General features: G+C 42.0%; 2 protein-coding genes across 6 annotated transcripts in view; both read right to left on the bottom strand.

Moving 5' to 3' along the window:
- The window catches only part of LOC309517313 (uncharacterized protein), an 80,867-nt gene extending 75,085 nt beyond the window's left edge, over positions 1–5,782 (bottom strand). For all 4 annotated transcript variants that reach the window (XR_014213177.1, XM_082196459.1, XM_082196460.1 and 1 more), the window contains exon 1: positions 5,668–5,782. Coding sequence is in view for 3 of the 4 variants with exons in the window: in XM_082196459.1 (XP_082052585.1) it covers positions 5,668–5,725 (58 nt within the window). In the remaining variant the exon portion in view is untranslated. The remainder of the gene's footprint in view (positions 1–5,667) is intronic.
- Positions 5,783–8,979: 3,197 nt separating this feature from the next.
- Positions 8,980–21,993, bottom strand: LOC309517309 (butyrophilin subfamily 3 member A1-like). 2 transcript variants are annotated; one of them, XM_082196454.1, is made up of 9 exons: positions 21,839–21,945; positions 21,575–21,694; positions 20,224–20,321; positions 18,189–18,290; positions 16,057–16,113; positions 13,221–13,241; positions 11,964–11,984; positions 10,998–11,024; positions 8,980–10,214 (listed from the first exon to the last, which is right to left on the bottom strand). In XM_082196454.1, exons 3-9 carry the CDS (start codon positions 20,234–20,236, stop codon positions 9,670–9,672), a joined length of 786 nt encoding a protein of 261 aa, XP_082052580.1. In that variant the 5' UTR covers positions 20,237–20,321; positions 21,575–21,694; positions 21,839–21,945; the 3' UTR covers positions 8,980–9,669. The 2 variants fall into 2 exon arrangements, with proteins under 2 accessions (XP_082052580.1, XP_082052579.1); XM_082196453.1 differs by lacking the exon at positions 21,575–21,694 and having other exon boundaries at positions 20,224–20,326; positions 21,839–21,993.
- Between the last annotated feature and the right edge of the window lie 285 nt (positions 21,994–22,278).

Here is a 22,278-nt window from a genome sequence, read left to right as displayed (position 1 = left end):
CTTCCATACCTGGGTAAGGTAATTGAGAGAGTGGTTGCCAAACAGCTTGGTAGGTTTCTGGATGAAACATCGGCTCTGGATCCATTTCAGTCCGGCTTTCACCCTGGTTACGGGACCGAAACAGCTTTGGTCACCCTAACAAATGGTCTCCATAGACAGCTGGATCAAGGCATGTCGGGACTGCTGATTCTTTTAGATTTATCAGCAGCTGTGCTGGTCCCGGGGGGAGGTTACCGTGGGGCGAGGTCCAGGACCTGAGTCGAGGGTCAGCAGACAGTTCTCCACGGGTGAAGCGGGGTCCGAAACGAGGAGCCGGGCAAGGACAGGAACTCTGGAGGAACAGGACTGGGTGCTGGCCGAAACAGCTACTCAACGACGTTGCTCCCACAACCTGGGACCGGGCTGACTGGCCTTTATCTTCTCTGAGGCCAGGGGCGGCCCCGGCCCCCAGGAGACCCGCCTCTCCTGGCCTTAAGGTGAGCACTCCTCCTGGGAGAAACCAGTTCCCTCCGCCTCTCTGCCCTGAGCCTCTGCAGCTCAGAAGAGGCTGGGGATTACTGGACCCAGGGGGAGACTCACCTTCCCCTGACAGGGCTGGGAGAGGCGCACCTGTAGGCACTGTGTCCTCAACCACCTCCAGAGCCAGAGTGGATTCACCTGGTGCCTGCTCCTGAGGATCTAGCACAGGTGCAGGCGCTTCAGAATCAAGGCCCTGCCTGTTACAATATTGAAGCAATGCAGCTGCGAGCTGCTAGCTTGAAAACAGCACATGATGGAATGTTAAGACTGTTCCGTGGGAAACAGAGGGACAGTCAATTCACAGGGCAATGCACCGGAATTAGCTCAGAGTGTAATATGAGCTCTTCCTTTTGCTCTTGTACAAGAAGTACAGGTTTTGTTTCACTCTCGACTGCAGGAGTATGAAGAGAACAGTCATGTTTTCTGTAACGCTGCAAAGACAGAAATAAAGGCATGTAAATACGTTTCTGTCTATCTCTTTCTCCTGTCGGGGGGGGGGGCAGGAAAGAGGGATGTGTTCTTCTCACGCTGAGAAGGATTGCCTATCACAACCTCTGCCTGGAACTTGCCAGGAAAGCAGACAGGGAGGTCAACAGGAGACCAAGCCGGGTGCCTGGGAGAGTTGCCACTTTCTCCTGATAAAGGCTTGATTTCCGACACTGCCCCAGTTCAGCCGGCCCTGGAGGCGGGGACTCCTGTGCAGGCTGGGATTCCTCCGGTTCAGCCTCTGAATCGGATTCCCAGACCATCACAGCCTTCGATATGGTTGATCACGAACTTTTAGACCACCGCCTTGCCAACGTGGGAATTCAGGGCACAGTCCAACAATGGCTGCACTCCTTTATCTCAGGTTGGGGACAGAGGATGGTGCTAGGGAGGGAGTTGTCACCATGGCAGTCCTTGCTGTGTAGAATCCTGCAGGGCGCAATCCTTTCCCTGATGCTTTTCAGTATCTTTTTGTGCCCCCTTGCCTAGATTGTCCGGAGTTTTGGGTGGGTTGTCATCAATATGCTGATGACACCCAGTTTTATCCGTTGATGGATAATCCGTTGATTTTATCCGGATGGCCACCCTGACTCGGCCCCGGACACACTGACCAGATGCTTGGAAGCTGTGACTGGATGGCTGCGTGGGAGCAGGTTGAAGTTAAATCCTTTGAAGACAGAGGTCCTCTGGCTGGGTCGGGACAACATGGGGTTGGGGGGCCAACTTCCATCTCTTTCAGGGGCTCAATTAGTACCAGCGCCTTCTGTCAAGAGCTTGGGTGTAACCTTCGACGCCTCCCTTTCCATGGAGGTGCAGGTTGCAGCCACAGCAAAGGTGGCATTTTTCCATCTCCGCTGTATCAAGCAGTTGGTCCCTTACCTTTCTTGCCCTGCTCTGGCCACAGTGATCCATACAACGGTCACCTCCAGGCTTGATTATTGTAACTCGCTCTACGCAGGGCTGCCCTTGAAGCTGACCCAGAAACTCCAGTGGGTGCAGAATGCCACGGTGAGGCTTCTTATGGGGTCCTTGCCATGGGATCACATTCATGCAGTGCTTTACCAGCTGCACTGGCTCCTGGTGGAGTACAGGGTCAGGTTTAAGGTGCTAGTTTTGACCTTTAAAGCCCTATGCGACATAGGTCCCTCGCACCTATGGGACCGCCTCTCCTCTTATGCCCCACAGAGGACCTTAAGGTCCACAAATAACAACATTTTGGAGGTCCCAAGCTGCAAGGTGGTTAGATTGGTCTAAACTAGGGCCAAGGCCTTTTCAGTACTGGCCCTGACTTGGTGGAACACTCTGTCACAAGAGACTAGGGCCCTGCAGGACTTGACATCTTTCCGCAGGGCCTGCAAGACAGAGCTTTCTGTCGAGCCTTTGGTTTGGACTCGGTCTGACCCTTATGTTTCCCTCCCCTTATGGTTTTGATTTATGGGCTACTATTAAAATGAGGCTGCATTTTAAATTGTATTTTAACCCATATTTTAATAAACTGGTTTTTCCCCCCCTATTGTGTTTTAATGTAATTTTATTGGTGTTAGCTGCCCTGAGCCTGGCTCTGGCTAGGGAGGGTGGGGTATAAATAAAAATGTATTATTATTATTATTATTATTATTATTATTATTATTATTATACCTGGTGGATCACGTTTATGCCACAGGGCCTTGATCGCTAGTCCAACAGTTTCTGATGTTGGAGTGGAATGAGCAACAGTTTTGTAAGGCAAGTGACCCTGGTCCTTCCTGCTGTCTGGCTACAAGTTTCATCTTATTACATTATATCTCAGCTGTGAAGGATTCAGCCATTCTCTTCATATCCCCATGGAAAGGGGTTCCAGTTTCCCTGGAGATGGGGAAGTGGTAATTTCTGTGAGCCTTTAGACTTGTTTGTGTCTTGGGAGGAATGAGGTGTGTAATAAGAACGCCTTTGTGGAAGAAGAAGAATTTGTGGATGAGAACTATTTAGGAGCCAGGAGGGAAGTTGCCAGAGGCTGGATTGGTTTTACACTGGGGTGGACAGACTGCAGTCCATAGGCACAACAAGGACCATCACGTCTCCTCCTTTGGCTGACCAAAATATGGGAGCCCTGTCCACCCATCCTACAATAAACATCCTCAGCTTGTTTCTGATTTTGCCCTTTTAATATGGTTTTTATTATGTATTTTTATGTACAATTGTTGTAAACCACTCTGATATTTTCGTATGAATAAAGGTAAAGGTACCCCTGCCCGAACGGGCCAGTCTTGACAGACTCTGGGGTTTGTGCGCCCATCTCACATCTATAGGCCGGGGGCCAGCGCTGTCCGGAGACACTTCCGGGTCACGTGGCCAGCGAGCCAGAGCCGCACACGGAACGCCGTTTACCTTCCCGCTGGTAAGCGGTACCTATTTATCTACTTGCACCCGGGGGTGCTTTCGAACTGCTAGGTTGGCAGGCGCTGGGACCGAGCAGCGGGAGCGCACCCCGCCGCGGGGATTCGAACCGCCGACCTTTCGATCGGCAAGCCCTAGGCGCTGAGGCTTTAGCCCACAGCGCCACCCGCGTCCCTGCCCTTTCGTATGAATATCAGTATATAAATATTTTTTTCTAAATAACTAAAGCCAGGCCTTCAATGGAATAATTGGGAGCTTCATGTGGGCCCCCAGTTGTCCCTTTGCTGGAGCAAAGCATGCCTTGCTCAAGGAGAGGGGAGAAGCTTCTCCTTCCCGGTGTAGCTCTTTGAAGCCATGTTGTGCTGTTCCTTTCAGTCCTTAGTTTTGGAGGTTGAAAGGAGTGTCATGAAGTGGCTTGCAAAACATAGGGCTGCCAACCCTGCTTGCTTTGTGGTTCCCATGGTTGGATAACGTCTGAAGGGATTTTAACAGAATTATGTCATGTGATGGACAGGTGGGTTGCCCGGTCCATTTATCAAAGTTGGCTAATGGGGTTGGACCCCAAAAGGTTCCCCACCATGATCTACCAGCTGAGGATCCCTATATAATTGCTTTTCTATCTTTCTACCTATTTCTCTACTCATTTACATAGAATGTGGTCTTTGTAAACATAGCACACACCGGGTGGATAACGTATTATAGAAATACAGCACAATACAAAGCAACACAATAGTTCAATTTATTTGGCAGTAATACAAATAATACTTTAAAACATAGGCTTGTTAAAATAAGCAGAAAATAATATAAATTCCAGTAGATAAAAGGCTATACACTGAAGATTTCCATTAATAATATGCAGAAACCTTTGCTGTATTGCTTTCAGTATTTGCTGTAAAAACTTCTGGGATGCTAACCAGACATCATGAACCCAAGCCCTTTATTGGAACCTTAAAGGTCAAAACCAGTACTTGAACTGGGCTTAGTAGAATACTGGAAACATTATTGTAAGTGAATAAATGGATGAGAGAAGGAGAACAGACAAAGAACAGTCTGGAGGCATTTATTTTTTTCTTCCAATGGGATTTCCTAGTTTCTAGTTCCAGCCAAGGAGCAATTACACTTCTCCATCAAATACATGATGATTGGTGCTGAGACCAGGAGAAGAAGCACCAATGAGGAAGGGAGAATCCAAATATAGGGAGATATTGTCTGACCTGGATCGAATAGAAAAAGATGAGAAAGATTTGGGTAGCTATTCAGATATGACCAGAGGCAGGGAGATAAATCAACAAATAGACATTAACAAGTTCCCTATGGTTTGATTCTTGTTGTAAGAATGTACAAGTGTATCATAGCACTTTTCCTACTCTGATTATATACCCCTATTGATTCTCTCAAATACAATCAATCAATCAATTTTTATTGTATATAGCCAAAGGCCTTTACAATGGACAACAGAGAATAAAAGGAAATTTTCATCTAAAATCATACAGGTAACCTGTAGCAGTTTGCAATATATAATAAAATAGTAAAAGAAAAACAATCTGCTCAGTTTTCAACTATAGTTCTTTCCATTCCATCCACCCTATGAAGCTGTTTTAGAGAGGGGGAGAACAAGAAAGGGGAAAAGTTGAAGAGTTTGGAGTTTGCTTGATATGTATTTTAATATATTGTGTATTTTATTAGGAAATGCATTGAAAAGTATTGTAAAAATACATATTTTGAGGAATGCATACCAATGGTGTCATTTAATGTATAAATAAATGTACCTCATAACAGTGGATATGTTTCCAACTTAAATCATAGGTAGGCCCACTGAAATCAATGGTGGCAAATAACTAGGAACTATTAATTCCATTGGGCCTACTCAAAGTATAATTTAGTTGGGTAGAACAACACCTGTAACTTTTTATGCATTCTTTAGCAATGTATGCAGTGCCAGCAGAAATTAAATGGGATGGACTTGAGCTAATCTAAGTCCCATCTGTAAAGGCCAGACACATAAACCAGGCACATGAATATTTTTCACACGTGGTATGTAAACTGATGAAAAACACTGTAAGGTTGAATCTCAAAAGCAGACCAGGGAGGACTGAACATGCTCTGTAGCTTTGAAATACTGATTAATTGTTGTGATGGGGGAATAGAAACCAAATGGATGGAGAATGAAATTAACTATGCTGGAATATGTCACGGCTGGCTAGCTGGAACTCTAAACAGGACTATCCCACCATGCAACATTCTCTTGCAAGTCCCTTCCTAGTCTCATCATTTCTACAATCTTACCTGACTGGACAATCAGATTCTGAGCAACACTGAGGGCAGATGTCTTCCTTTGGTTCATTGCATCAATCTGCTGGTAACCACAGGAATATTGGCCAGCATTCTTCAGTGATGCATAGACTATGTATCGAGCATTTTGAGATGTTGCTTTCTTGAATGAAACAGGAGCACCATCTTTACATAAAAAAAATCTGGTTGGAACAACCTCTGATGGAGCCATACAGAGTACTGTGATAATGTCCCCTTCAGGAACGAAAGTTGCGTTCAAGAATAAATCAGGAGCAGGAAGTTCACCTAGAGAATGAACAAATGGAAGAAATAAAGAAAGAGCATAAGGAATGCAGAGAGTAAGTGAAAATGTAGTTGCAATAGAGGGTGAACATTTGAGTAATCATGCAGAATTAAATTGCTTTATCACCTTTATTTTTGTCTTACTGTATTTCTTTTAAAGCAGTCCCCCCCCCAATTGTTTGTGGTATGCTGCCTTCAATTATTTCTTTTTGGGGAAAGTAGCATGCAATGTTCTATTCTGTTTTATTTATTTAAAGCATTTGAATGCCACCTCCATTTTTATTTAGAAATCTGGGGTTGTAAACTCTCAATTTAATTTTTTTAAAGTATGGAAGGTTAATAGTTAGATGAGCAAAAAGATCTTATGAGCCAATCCTATGTTGTTTCCAATAAGAATCTTAGGATACAGCAACTCTGAATATTGGCCAGCATTCTTCAACAATGAATAGACTATTTATTGAGCATTTTGGGATATTGCTTGCTGGATGAAATAAGAGCCCCATCTTTACAAAAAGCACAACCTCTAATGGACAAACACATAGTGCGAAGATAATTTTCACTTCAGGAGCCAAAGTTGCATTTAATAAGAAAACATGAGCAGGAAGTTCACCTAGAGAAGGAAGGAAGGAAGGAAGGAAGGAAGGAAGGAAGGAAGGGAAGAAAGAAAGAAAGAAAGAAAGAAAGAAAGAAAGAAAGAAAGAAAGAAAGAAAGAAAGAAGTGCAGAGAGCAAATGAAAACTTAATTGCAACGGAGGACGAATATTCATAGAATCATAGAATCATAGAATCATAGAGTTGGAAGAGACCACAAGGGCCATCGAGTCCAACCCCCTGCCAAGCAGGAAACACCATCAGAGCACTCCTGACATATGGTTGTCAAGCCTCTGCTTAAAGACCTCCAAAGTAGGAGACTCCACCACACTCCTTGGCAGCAAATTCCACTGTCGAACAGCTCTTACTGTCAGGAAGTTCTTCCTAATGTTTAGGTGGAATCTTCTTTCTTGTAGTTTGGATCCATTGCTCCGTGTCCGCTTCTCCGGAGCAGCAGAAAACAACCTTTCTCCCTCCTCTATGTGACATCCTTTTATATATTTGAACATGGCTATCATATCACCCCTTAACCTCCTCTTCTCCAGGCTAAACATGCCCAGCTCCCTTAGCCGTTCCTCATAAGGCATCGTTTCCAGGCCTTTGACCATTTTGGTTGCCCTCCTCTGGGCACGTTCCAGTTTGTCAGTGTCCTTCTTGAATTGTGGTGCCCAGAACTGGACACAGTACTCCAGGTGTGGTCTGACCAGAGCAGAATACAGTGGCACTATTACTTCCCTTGATCTAGATGCTATACTCCTATTGATGCAGCCCAGAATTGCATTGGCTTTTTTAGCTGCCGCGTCACACTGTTGGCTCATGTCAAGTTTGTGGTCAACCAAGACTCCTAGATCCTATTCGAGCAGTTCTGTGAAAGTACGTAGATTGCTTTATCGGCATGATTTTCTTTCTCATTTCTTTGCTTTCCTAGCACTTCTCTTTGTGCTCTTTTATATTGCATTTTAACATATTTATTAGTTGTACACACAATCCTGTAGTTCTTTACATACATACCATGTGTGCACAGGCTTCACAGGCTCAAACTCACCTGTCGAAGTGCAAAGCTCTGAATCTTTGCCATCACACAAACACCAGTGATTTGCAAAGAAAGCACCTGCAATGACATTCATACAATATGTTAACACTATGTTTTAACAAGAAATAACAAGGGAAGAACAATTATTTAAGAATTCTCCTAACCTACTATTTTTACTTCAGCTTTTTTTGGAGTGGCTTAAGTGTTTTCTAACAATCCCTGGAAATTTCTAATAACCATATTCATGAATTCCCTTCCCAGTTTCCCAAACTTACAGAGAATCCAGAAGAGGTTCATCAGGGCGGAGAAGGAGTTGGCTTCCCAATCTGACGTTGCCACTCTTGACTCTCAAGTCCTTCTACTTCTCTCACAGACGAGATGGAAATGACAAGACATTTGCTGCATGCATGTTTCTGTCCCCTCCCCCAGGGCACACCCTCAGATGTGGCTGCAGCTACAAGTCAAGGATGTATAATTTTTACATCATTCCTTCTGGTGAACTATTCAATGTACAGTGGTACCTCGGGTTACAGACGCTTCAGGTTACAGACTCCGCTAACCCAGAAATAGTACCTTGGGTTAAGAACTTTGCTTCAGGATGAGAGCAGAAATTGCATAGCAGCAGCTGCGGGAGGCCCCATTAGCTAAAGTACCACAGTATCTCTGACCCTCAGGCACATTCACTTAGAGAATATTTGATGGTCAGAAAGGCAGCTTTTCATCTGTTATCCCATTTACCCCCCCCCACCAGAAACCCCTCTGAAAATGGGTAAATTAGTTCACATGATAGAGAGAAGATTCAGACATTAATCGTGGTTGAAAAATCCTTCTAAGGATATAAATAGGAAACATTTTTCCAGGATAAAATGAACAGTGCTGAACCCCAGCAGCTAATGCCTAAGAGACATACCCATGCTCACAAACCACCCCCATGTAGCATGGCCACCCCCATGCCACAGAGCCTTGGTCCCTATTCTAGCAGTTTCTACTGTGAAACTGGGTAGAGCAAGTCCACTCACCCTTTTGGCGTGGCGGCATTGTGGGACAGCAGAGGCTTCACTAAGGCCTCAACAAGGGAATTGTGACATCAGTGCACCATCCAAATTGGTGGCGGAGGCATAAGCTCTCACCACCTATTAAGAGTCGAATCCTGGCCTGCACATTGCCTGGATAGGCAAATTGCCTGCCTCCTTTAGAGCAGGTGGGCTTGTGCCTTCCTAAAACATGACATTTTAAATTTAACAATTCTAATATTATTATTATTATTCAAAATACAAAAATCAAATCAATAATATTTACTATGAGTTTCCTTGTTGAACAATATACAACATTTATGTAGTCACTGAAATTTACTTTCCCTATTTATCCATGCTTACAAAGAACAACTAGGCTTTGAATCATTTTTATGTTTTAAATTATACTTTATTAAGTTTCAACATTTTTAACATATACAGTCAAAACACAGTTTCATATTTTATTTTTGTCCCATCGCCCCCCCCCATTTTCCATGAAGTTGGTGTTTCTCTCCTTCTGCTGCACCCTGTCTTCTACCTACAAATCATAACCACAATATTATAATCCAATATATTATATTTTTAAGCTAACCATTTCATCTTTTGTCTCCCATTCTAATATCAATCAATATCAATATCTGTAACCTGAGGTACCACTGTATAAACACATTTTTAAATAACTCATTAATTTCATAATATTGAAACCAATCCATTACCCATTCTTGCATTTCTTCAAACTTTTTCAATTTGTATACATCTCCAGAAAAATAAAGTATGTCTCTATATCTGCCCCAATTCTCCATCATATTAAGTTTCTTTTGTGTACTAGTTTCTATAGGGGATAGCCATAAAAGTGTTTCCCTTCCAAGTAGATCTTGGTATCTCGTCCACACTCCATATGTTTTGAATCATTTCTATTTCTTAGATGCAGGATTCGTTGATGCCATTGGGTCTCCTCTGTTTCTCTCATTTTTTGGCACCTGGATTTATACCACTATCCTGGCTAAACGAAAGGTCTTCACTAATTCTGAGCTATTCCAGGACTAGCTGGTATGCTTTCCCATTCTGTACCCACAATCACTCTTGCAAATTCCATGGAAGAATCCTTAGTTGAGAACCACGTAGCCCTGCAGTCACAGATCCTGTGGAGAAGAAGGGATAGAGCTCCCCCACACCAAGTGTTTTATAGGTGTGCAATTTCCTTTTACTGCAGACATCATAAAAAGATAAGCTTCCAACTGATTTATCTAGGAATATTCCTAATTTTGTAAGCTTTCCATACACTTTCAGGCGGGTCCATTGCTCTGTCCGAGCCCAGTAATCTTTCCCATCATCACATCCTATGACCCAGTAGCCATTCTCAGGAGACAGGTGGATCTCCCCCTTTCTAGAAGCGGTTGCAGAGGCAACTCCCAAGTCCCAGGTTTTCTTCTGACCAATCCCCACCTCCCAGTAATATTTGCCTTCTGAAAATCCACATTTTGCCAGAATGAATGTGCGGGAGTCGAACCGCTTTTCCCAGTCAGAAACCTTAGAAACACTTCCTGTGTTCCAAACACTTTTGCCATCTTCAGACACTTTTAGCTTTGGGTGAGCTGTCCTGGGGTCCAAGACCACATCAGCTGCAAAGAAAAGGAAAGGGCTGAACTCAAAATGCACAGACTTAAATGAACCGTATAAATTAATGTATAAATTAAGTAAGGCTGTCTGTGGGCATCTCTCTTTTAAGTCACCCGTCTGTGGACCACACTTTCATCTGCCTGCTGGACAGCTGCATATTCCTGCAATGCAGGGAGTTGGCCCAGCTGATCCTCAGGGTCCCTTGCAACTCTACAATTCTATGAATCTATGATATGATGACTAATACCAATTTCTATCCAAGCTTTCTGCATTGCATGATTCACCCTCTCTCTACAACAATTCTTCTATGTTCCTCAACATATCTCCTTATGCTTTAGCCATCTGAAACATGTTTAATGTGCTAAGCACATTCTTGTCACATTAATGATGGTCATCCTCACTTTTGCATGTGCTTACCTGTCAGTCCATTTCCACATTGATCTACCCTTCCTGTATACCTATTGTATAAACACATTGTTTAAAGTATTTCCCCTCAAAATGTGCATTTAAAAATGTTTGTGCTTTTCTTGAGCCAAACAGTATTGGATAAGTAAATTAGTCCAGTAGGTATGGATCTGGATTACAACTCCCATCAGCCCCAAACAGTATGACCAAGGCAAGGGATGATGGGATTTGCAGTCAAGCACCATCTGGCAGCACACAGGTTGAGCTACCCATTACAGGATGACTGGAAGAAGCCCTAGTCAACAAACAGCAGTTTGCAGAAGTTGCTGCTTTCTCTCCAATATCCATTCTGTTTGCACATGATTTTGCATTCTCCTCACCTCTGTAGAAGCGGGCATCTGAGAATTCTGTGAATAAAGGAATGAACATAAAGGTTTCATTGGCAAGAACGTGATGGATAATTCTACTCATTCTACAACCTAATCAATCAATGCCATGGGTTGGATCTAGATTTAACCATGCTTAGATCATACTGTTTGAAATCAATTGGGTTTAACTTAGTTTTGACTAAATTACATCTTTTTGATTTCAATAGGTCTTTGCTATGTATGACCCAAGCCTTCTTCCACTGTGGTAAAAGTGTGGTGGGTCAGGAGGTGCATGTGTAAGCCCCACGCCCTCATATCCTTATGTTCATGGGCTCCTATCTGATCTTGATGCAATGAGCATGAATGTCTAAAGGGGGCTTTAACCTGCTTTCAGCTGAACATACATGGAAGCTTTAGTGTGAGAACCCGGGCAGATACGGATCGTGTTTAATTAAATGCTCAAAGAAGCTCTTTTCATACCCTTTTCACCCCATGAACAAAGGTCTGGAATATCCTGTATGTAAATGGATATTGTGGGTGGGTGGGTGGGTGGATTTAATAAACTACCCTTTGTCAAAAGACCACAATCAAAACAACTTTTATAATAAGTATTTCATTAAAAATATATATTCTAAAAGTGTAAGTTAGTATCTATTCATCTCAGGCACAACTATAAAGCATAATATATTTCTAAGATGAGGAAAATGCAGCACTGACAGTTTTTCAAAACTCTGCACGGATATGATATGAAATGAAATTTAGCAGCTGCTCAAAACTCCTTATGTCCAAAACTGATGAAAATTTGATAATACAAAAGCTTGAAGTGTGTCTCCTCTTTGGAACACACCCTTTCTGGTTAATTCCTGAACTAAGTGCAAAGAAACGGGGAAATGAAGTGGTTGTGGTACGTGTGGTATTTTTATGATTCAGGAATATATATATATTTGCAACACATATACAAAATGTTAGACTACTTGCCTTTTTCGATCTTCAAGATTCCTGCAAAAGAAAATTTGCATGGCTTAGAAATGAAGAGCCTCATTCAAATTTTAAAAAAAAAACAAATTCCAAGAAAATCAGTTTGTAATCTAGAATTAGTAACAAATACTTGTACCCAAAGGACCCTTTCCACAGATGGAAGTCTTCTTCTGTCAAATGTCTAATTTATGTTTTAAACTTTGCATATTGTATATTTTATTGTTGTAAGATGCTTTGATACCTCTATGGGATATGCATTTTATAATAAATAGGATACTCATTCCATCAGAGGAAGGGAACCTTTGGTTCAGGTTGAGTCAAAATGAAAGGGATTGCGGGGAGGAGGGTAAAGGGAAAATATTTTAGGTGGGTACATTGCTTGCATCGATGCTTTTTTCTTGAGGCTTCAGTGTCAAAAGCATCTCTTTCTGATTTATAGAGATGGAGAGCACTACCAGCTGCCATGTCAAGATCAAGTATGGCTGTTTGGCAATGACACAACATTCAAATAGGTGGTGCCCCAGGGACGGGCTACTTAAATGGGCAAGGATCTAAGGAAAGTCACCCACTCCGACAGCTCCACCCTCTGGCACAGCCTCAGTCTCAGCCTTCCTCCCCATTCGCTGAAGCAGGGTCAGGCTAGGATCCAGGGGGGTGGGAGTATGCCCCCACCACTTGTCAGGAAGGGCTGTTCCTACTCCCCCTTTGGGGTCCCAGAGAAGCCTCTGGCATCCCACAATGCCGCCACACCGATCAAATCCAAACTAGTTCTGAGGCAAGTTCACAGTTCTAGCAGACCAAAGCTGCTCAGTAACCCTCCCACCCCACCCACATACATAGGATGGCAAAATGGAGGAAGTCACTTGGATTCTGTACGTTCAAAAACTGAAAGATTTTGGAAGACTTACCATTCTCTATTACTAATTTATCTGCAAAAGAGGGCAGGGGGAGAAAAAAAGAAAGAATTACATTTCTTTTCCGATTTATAGAGACACAGAACACTCCTAGCTGCCATGTCAAGACCAAGTATGGATGTTTGGCAATGACACAACATTTATTGCACAGATCAAAACCAAACTAGACACTTGATGCCCCTGTTTTCATCAGAGAAATGTTGGAGGGTGTTATATAGTTCTGGGGCATGTTCAAAGTTCTAAACTGCTCCAAGCTGCTCAGTAAACATATATGGGGTGGCAAAATGGAGGAAGTCACTTGGATTCTGCATGTACAAAAAGTGAAAGATTTTGCAAGACTCACCATTCTCTGCTATTAGTTTATCTGCAAAAGAGGGCAGGGGAGGAAAAAAAAGAATGAATTACATTTCTATATATATATATATATATACACACACACACACACACACACACACATTTTTATTAATTTTTAAACATATCATTTCCAACAGTCATTTAACATAACTTCTTATCTTATACAATATTTTAGACTTCCGTAAACAACCTCTGAAGATTTTCCATTCTTTATCACTTGTTCTGCATTTCTTAGTTTCTCTATTACTTTTAATTATCAAAATAAAAAAATTCCTTCCAGTAGCACCTTAAAGACCAACTAAGTTAGTTCTTGGTATGAGCTTTCATGTGCATGCACACTTCTTCAGATACTTCTTTTAATTATCATTAACTAATAATTCTCTTCATAGTCTTCCTTGCAATATTTCACATAATCCTCCTTACAGAACTTCTTGCGGTCCTACTAGCGTAATCTGTTTATTACAATTCCTTTCAAATAGTTCAAATATTTACTCCAGTCTTCTAAGAATCTCTGGTCCCGCAGGTTTCAAATCCTTCCTGTTAATTTATCTAATTCTGCATAGTCCATTAATTTCATTTGCCATTCTTCTTTCGTCGGTAATTCTTCTTGCTTCCATTTTTGTGCCAATAATATTCTTGCTGCTGTTGTTGCATATAAAAACAACTTACAATTCTGTCTGTTAGTATCCTCCCCTACAATGCCAAGTAAAAATGCTTCTGGTTTTTTAGTATATGTATATTTTAACATCTTTTTCATCTCATTGTATATCATCTCCCAGAAGTTTTTCACTTTCTTACATTCCCACCACATGTGGTTAAAAGTTCCTTCTTTTTCTTTACATTCCCAACATTTATTACTTATTTTATACATTTTAGCTAATTTCACAGGGGTGATATACCACCTATACATAATTTTCATTACATTTCTTTGCATTGCGAGCAGTAAATTTTAATCTTTCTTTCTACAGTTTTTCCCAATCTTTTAACTGTATATTATACCCAAAATCTTTGGCCCAATGTATCATAACTGACTTTACCTCTTTATCTTTCAAATTCCATTTGAGCAGCAATTTATACATTTTAGACAAAATTTTATAATCATTATTCAATATTTCTATTTCAAATTTTGATTTATTATAATCAAATCCTTTTTCCTTCAAATCCTGTTTAAACATTTCATCGACTTGGCAATAGTGCAGCCAATCATATCCTTTAACCTCTTCATAGGGTTTCAGTTTCCATTTACTTCCTTCCTTTTGTATTAATTTTTCATACGTGACCCAATTTTTACTCATATTTGTCTGTTCTACTAGGTGTTTATACCTATTCCATATTTCAAATAGAGATCTTTGGAATATACGGTTACCAAATCCTTTATGGACTTTTGTCTTGTTATACCATAAATATGCATGCCAACCAAATCTATTATCATAACCCTCCAAATCCAACAAATCTGAATTTTCTAACAACATCCATTCCTTTAACCAATAGAGGCAAGATGCTTCATAATACAATTTCAAGTCTGGCAGGGTGGAGCCCCCTCTTTCTTTAGCATCTGTTAACAACTTATATTGAATTCTTGGTTTCTTCCCCTGCCAGATATAACTTGAAACCATCTTCTGCCATTCCTTAAAAATTGCTGCCCCCTTGATTTTTGGAATTGCTTGATATGAAAATAACATCTTTGGTAGCACATTCATTTTAATGACAGAAATCCTTCCCCATACTTCCAGGTCTCTTTTAATTCCATTCCACACCAGTGTATAATTATTCTGAAAAAGGTCTATATTCTTTTATCTTAACCATATTCCTAAATATTTAACTTTTTTGACAACTTCTATACAGATCTATTGCTGCAACATATCCACCAAGTCTTGTTTCATATTTTTAACTACCATTTTAGTTTTCTTTTTCTTCAGTTTAAAACCTGCTACATGCCCGAATTAGTCTATCTCTTCTAATACTTCCTTAGCACTGGTTAACGTTTCTTCTATTGTTAATACCAAGTCATCTGCAAAGGCTTTCACATTAGTTCCTTTCGACCGACTGAAATTCCTTTTATTTTTTCATTTCTCCTTATTGTCCTTAGGAAGTCTTCCAGTAGAAATATGAATAATAATGGTGGTTGTCTTGTACGTTTTGTAATTTCAATATTTGTTATTATATTGTTTACTATCAGTTTTGCTTTTTGTCCTCCCAAAGGACAGGTAGACCTCCTATTCCTTCCCTCAGCCTTGCCCCAACCTGGCTCAAATTGAGGAGTGTGCAGCTGCACAGGTACAAGCCCTCAGTCAGCCTGGACTTGGGAATTCATAAAGCTGAAGAAAACAAACCGGCCTGTGGTTTGCTTGTCTTCAGTATGGAGCAGAAGCAAGAGAGGCAGTTCAGCCGGGAGGATAATATGTCCTGTGCTGTACACCATCCGATTCCCTCCACAAAGGTTCCTTACATTGGCAAGGAGAAATTCCCTCATCAGCACTAAAATGCCTGAGAGGACTTGGGTTCAGAAGGTGTACTGTGACGCACAACGTTGGTCTGGGGAGATTGGATCAGGTGCATCTGAATCATTGCCTGCTCACCCCCAGCCCCCCCCCTAACCACAACAATTCCTCTGCCTTTTTTTTTCAGGACTAATCCTCCTTTCCCTATAACACTTCCTTGTAATGGTACTTTCTTTTCAAATCTGAATGGAAGTTTGCATGCACAGCTTTGCTTTATCTTTAATCACTGTACAGCAGTGCTGGTTTTCAGTGCTTTAAAGCATAAATGTACATGCATAAATATCCAGAAGCACATCATTCGATTAACTCGAGCAGGAACCTCACCTGGTATTATTCTTCTGCTTTCTTCACCATATCTACTTTGTGAATTCTTACGTTTCTCTGGAAAAGGAACGCAGAAAGGCAATGCATGTTTATGGGTGAAATGGGCTCTGTGTTTTCCATTACTAATACAGGATGAGAAAGTAGCTATTATTATGCTATATTTTTAAGGGTGTGTGCCACATCTGAGAATCCTGGTAGTCTAAATGCAGAAGAGCAAAGGGAGGCACATTTCTCCAAAAGTGGTAGGGAAAAGACAGGTTGGCTGTCCTATTCCTCCCCTCAGCCTTCGTCCAGCCTCCCTCAAAATAGCCAAGGATGAGGGTTGTGCAGATGCACAGGGACAAGCCTTGGAGTTTGTAAAGCTGAAGGGAACAAACAGGCCTGTAGTTTGGTTGTCTTCAGCATGGAGCTGAACTGGGAGAGGCAATTCAGCCTGGGGGATATGTGGACTGTATGTGTAAGGGAGGGGCAACAAGGTGAAGTGGGACTGAGCCACAAAGCTCCTTGAGGGAGAATCAGAAACAAATACCAAACCGGGAGCTCAGATACCATATTTTTCGCTCTATAGGACGCACCAGACGATAGGACGCACCTAGTTTGGGGGGGAGGAAACAAGAAAAAAAAAATCTGAATCCCAGAAGCCAGAACAGCAAGAGGGATCTGGCTTCTGGGATAGCCTCTTGCTGGTTCTGGCTTCTGGGATATGTGCTGGGAAAGCTGGTCTAGCTTTGCGCGAAGCCTCTGCAGGGCAAGGGAAGCCTTCATCCCTGTGCCCGGCGGAGGCTTCGCGGGGCCATCCAAAATCTAGAATAGGTAGAGGGAGCACTGCGCAGCGCTCCCTCTAGCTGTTCTAGCTTCATGCGAAGCCTCCGCAGGGCAGAGGGAGCCTTCATCACCGTGCCCTGCGGAGGCTTTTGGGACAGCCCGCCAAGCCTCCGGAGGGCAGCGGGATGAAGGCACCCCGCTGCCCTGCGGAGTCTTTGCGCCGGTAACCCCGAAGCTAGAACAGTGAGATGGAGTGCTGCGTAGCGCTCCTTCTCGCTGTTCTGGCTTTTGGGACAGCCCGTGAAGCCTCCGGAGGGCTGTGGGATGAAGGCACCCCGCTGCCCTGGGGAGGCTTTGCGCAGCCATCCCCAAGCTAGAACAGCAAGAGGGAGCGCTGCGAAGCGCTCCGTCTCACTGTCCTGGCTTTGGGGACAGCCTTTGAAGCCTTCGCAGAGCAGTGGGGTGAAGGGACCCCACTGCCCTGCGGAGGCTTTGTGCAGCTAACCCCAAAGCCTTTGGAGGGATAGCCACCCGAAGCCTTTGGAGCGCAGCAGGACCTCGCGCTGCGCTCCAAAGGCTTCAGGCAGCTATCCCTGAAGCCTGGAGAGTGAGAGGGGTCGGTGCGCACTGACCCCTCTCGCTTTCCAGGCTTCAGCAAAAGCAACGCATAGCCTCCGGAGTGCGGAGGGAGCGCTCCCTCTGCGCTTTGGAGGCTTCACGTTGCTTTCGCTGAAGCCAAGGAGCCTGCATTCGCTCCATAGGATGCACAAACATTTCCCCTTAATTTTTGGAGGGGGGAAATGCGTCCTATAGAGCGAAAAATACGGTACTTATTTGTAATTGAAACTGAGTGAGAGCTTACGATATTTTGCAAAACCGGGTTCTTCGAAGTATGAGTCATTGATACATTTTAAAAATCATAGAAACAATGGATGACACAAATACACCTAAAACAAAAGTGTTTCCTTATTTTCATGAAATATTTCACATTCATTCATTTTGCTGCACAGGTTCAGCCAAATTTGAGAAGCATTTTGGCCAAGCTCACAATGCAACATGAATGAAAGGGACAAGATATTTGTGAGGGGAGTCATTTTGGCAAACCAATAAGTGAACTAGAATAGGAATTCCTATCCCAGCCCCCAGCTTCAGAACATCTTTAAAAAAAGAGAGGCAAGTTTTAAAAGAAGATGCAATTTCCTCATGGTGAATACTTCTGCATTCTCCCTCTGAAACATTTATGGCGTCATTTTGAGGGTTCATTAACAACTTCTGAAACTAAACTTAAAGACCTAACCATGATTTCCCACCTGTAAACAAAGGGGAAATTGAAGAAATCCCACTCCTTTTACCAAACATATATTTACCTTTAATTAAACAAATCAACGTGGCAATGAGAGCAAGAATAGCTACTGCAAGCAGTGCCCAGGAAACATAGGTCCAAGCAGAGCAATATGAGGTAGAGTTTCCTGGAATACAGAAATGTCCAAGAAGTTAATATAATAATAATTATTATTGTTATTTATTCATTCATTTATACCCCGCCCATCTGGTTTTGTTTCCCCAGCCACTCTGCAGCTCCCAACAGAATATTAAAAACACAACAAAGAAGGTAGTAAATGAATTACATCTTTCTAGGCTGCATTGCCCCATATTTTCATTTTCAGTGTATCAATTATATGGGACAGTTAACACAGTATAACGGCTCAGCCCAAGCAGAAGCAAATGTCTTTGCTGAGGACGTAGCATGCTCATCCCAATAGATTTTACCATGTCTCACATTTTGGGGCATTGCATGTTTAAATATGTGGACCGTGGCTAAGGACAGACTCACTTTCTCTTAGTTTCTCATTTCTCATTTCTCTAATCTTCCCTTTGGCCCATTTTTTAATCAGTTTGTTTTGGACAGGTGGAGATATATAGATAGATAATCAGCACACAAATTTGTGCAGATTCTTGTGCATTTTTCCTAATACACATATTTTTCCTTACAAAAGCTGGCCTAGTATAATCTATTTTTGTACACTAATCTCCCTAATATAAATATTTTTGTATTTACTTTCCCTAATATATGTTTTAATATGCAATTCGTCACTTACATGATTTATTTAATCACATCAAATACTATTTAATATAGTTTTACACATGCCATAAGCTGTGCCACCCCCCTCTCCCACACAGGACAGAGTAGTCCTCATTACCTGAAGCAGAGAGACTTAAGGTATTTAGAAATTGTGCTTCTTCATTATGTGATGCTCTTAAACGGGGGGCGGGTATAGTGAGTGAATTATTCATAACCAATAGAAACCTTTAAAATCCTGCTATAACACCCTGTGGTAGAAAATGGGTTTTGAATGCAGTCAGCTCCAGGTTCAATTCCTTTTCAAAGTATGGGAAGGCCCTATCAGATTGGGTGTCTTGTGGCCCCTTGTGATATGTGGACTCCATATGAGTTGCAGAGCAGTCTTGTGAGGTATTGTGGGCCTATCTTATTGCAGTTGTTGCAATTGGCTTCGGTTGCTGTGGCCAGCAGTTGTAGACAGTTTTGTTTTATCTGTCTGTTGGGCTGAGCTCCAGATCCTTGCCCTCTTCACTAATTCTAACTTGCTGGTGGTTGGATGTAGGAAAAGTCTTGCCTTAGATATTTCTTTTTAGGCTGTGTTCTTTTTTTACCCCCCCCCAAAAAAAAAAAGTTCAAAATGACTTTTTTAAAAAAAAAATTGTAAATAATGCAGCCATGTAAATAATCCAGAATGTGCTCTAGATCAAGGACTTCAAAACAGTTTAACCTTGAGTCCCCACCCCTCCCATTGGTGCTGTTTGTTCCTGAAGATGCTGCAAAAAACACCTTCGGGTCTGGTTGGGAAGGAGTTGGCAAGTCCTGTTCCCTCCCCTCATAATCTAGATTGTGATGTGAAACACTGCCACTGCTTTTTCTTCAGATGAAATGAGACCTGTATAAGCACACGTTTTGGATATGTTTATGTGAATAATGTAGTTTGTATTTTGTCTCTTAATGACTTCAACAGAAAGTAACAAATAAACACTTCTTTAAAAAGTTTAAAGTTCCTGATGAATTTTAATGAGATTTAAAGTTGATCCTGAACTATAAAAAGGTATAGAGTTAGTTGCTTGGATTCCCTCAGCATCTGTAATAGGAGCATAGCCCCGAAAGCAGGCACACGTTTCCTGATTCTGGTAACCTGATATATACAAGTAAGGGTTCCTTGATGAGAATTATGGGAGGTGGGGGAAAGGCCCATTAATTTGTAGGAGTCCATCAGCTATGAAGCAAGAGGAGCCTCAAGCACATATGAAGTTCTGGTTCATAGCCTGCATTTAAGTACTTTACCAAGTCTATGGCAACACAGCACATTTCTGGTGTTTCTCTGAACCTTTTACCTAATAAAGACATTGCTGTTCCCAGGATTACAGCACAGAAGGAAGCAAAAATTGTACATTCCGTGAGAGCCAAGTCTCTTGTTCCTCTTCAGGCTGTTCTGATCTGAAATAAAAGCAACAATGCCAGCAAAAATAAATATGTGCCAATAACATGAAATTGCTTTCTGTAACATTCATGCACGTGCAAAAACAGCCCACCTGATTCAAAATTAAGGAAGAGCACATTTAACCTGTTTTGTATAACTGTAACTACCATGGCTATCTGCCTTTCTACCAGGCTGTTTCAGAGGGATCAAAAATTTCTGGGACTGACCTTTCACTGAGAATGAACTGTTATAAGAAAGGTGGGGAAAGCTTTCTTTATATAAAATCATCACCATCATCTCAATCATCTCCATCTTTTAAGAAAATAGTACAGTGGTACCTCAGGTTAAGAATTTAATTTGTTCTGGAGGTCCGTTCTTAACCAGAGACTGTTCTTAACCTGAGGTACCACTTTAGCTAATGGGACCTCCTGCTGCCACCGTGCAATTTCTGTTCTCACCCTGAAGCAAAGTTCTTAACCCAAGGTACTATTTCTGGGTTAGCGGAATCTGTAACCTGAAGCGTCTGTAACCCGAGCTACAACTGTATAAGCAAAAATAAGACACACACAACCCATTTTACAAACAAGAGGTCACTGACACAACTAGTGCAACAAGGCTGGTGCACACTTCTGATTACTCTGCACCCAGTGCACTCCCACAGATGGTGTGAAAAGCCGTGTACATGAAACATTAACCACAATATAGATCTACCCTGACCTTCCTCATGAAAAGCTGCATTTTGATGTTTTTTCCCCTCAGACCAGCTTCAAACTGAAATGAGAAAAAGAATGACATAGCTGCATTTTAAGGCAGTGATGAGTATACAACCAGAGTACAGTGGTACCTCGCAAGACGAATGCCTCGCAAGACAAAAAACTCGCTAGACGAAAGAGGTTTTTGAGCTGCTTCGCAAGACGATTTTCCCTATGGGCTTGCTTCGCAAGACGGAAACGTCTTGCAAGTTTGTTTCCTTTTTCTTAACACCATTAATACAGTTGCGACTTGACTTCAAGGAACAACTCATAGAACGCGGTGTGGTAGCCTTTTTTGAGGTTTTTTAAGACTTTGGTGATTTTTGAAGCTTTTCCAAAACTTTCCCGACACCGTGCTTTGCAAGACGAAAAAATCGCAAGATGACAAAACTCGCGGAACGAATAAATTCCGTCTTGCGAGGCACCACTGTATGTAACCATAACCACCATTTAACAATTTTCCCAGTAGAATTATAATACAGTCTATTATCTTGTCAAGTGCTAAAAATGTACCTTGCATTTTTAATGCAGGGTGTTCTTATTGATACCATGGTTTTTTGAGTCCCATAAACTACCAGGAGGGCGAAAGTTCAATCAGTGACACAATTTGATATCCAAGGGTATGTGAACTAACTTGCATATAATGGGAGGGAGACAAAGAAACAGGTCATAATCCAAAAATATTTCATGAACTGCTCACCGCCCACCCGCCTTTTAAACCATATATCACCCATTTTCATGTTATTTTGAGAGAGAGAAACAACAACAAAAATGTACCTTTTCCTGAGCATTAGAAGTAATCCCAAAGTTCAGTCCCCAGCTACTGAAATGAGAATTGCATTCGACACGCATGGTGCTGTGGCACAAATTAAAGTGAGAGTAGAGAAATCATAAAGCACAACATGACGTGAACATTGACCAGGAAAACTTAAGGATTAGTTACCTATTAACCATCCAGCTATTGTACGCGGATCTTTGTTTGCAATAACACCCTCTTGACACACATGAAACTGGTTTGTAACTGAGAAAATATACTAGCAAAAACCACCTGTCATTATGATGGGTAGCTTGTGTTTGAACAGAGAGCTTTCTGGGCCTGTGTGCACATTTGCAAATTGCAGACACTGTGCTGTGGCACTCCACATGTTGCAGCAGTTCACCTGCCAGGAAAACACTGTCCCTGGCTGACCATGCCTGAGGATGTTTGTTTTCTTGTG

The sequence above is a fragment of the Podarcis vaucheri genome (assembly GCF_965113315.1).
Source record: "Podarcis vaucheri genome assembly, chromosome: 13".
NCBI lineage: Eukaryota > Metazoa > Chordata > Lepidosauria > Squamata > Lacertidae > Podarcis > Podarcis vaucheri.
Note: the sequence above shows the minus strand (reverse complement) of the source record. Positions and strands in the feature narration are given on the sequence as shown.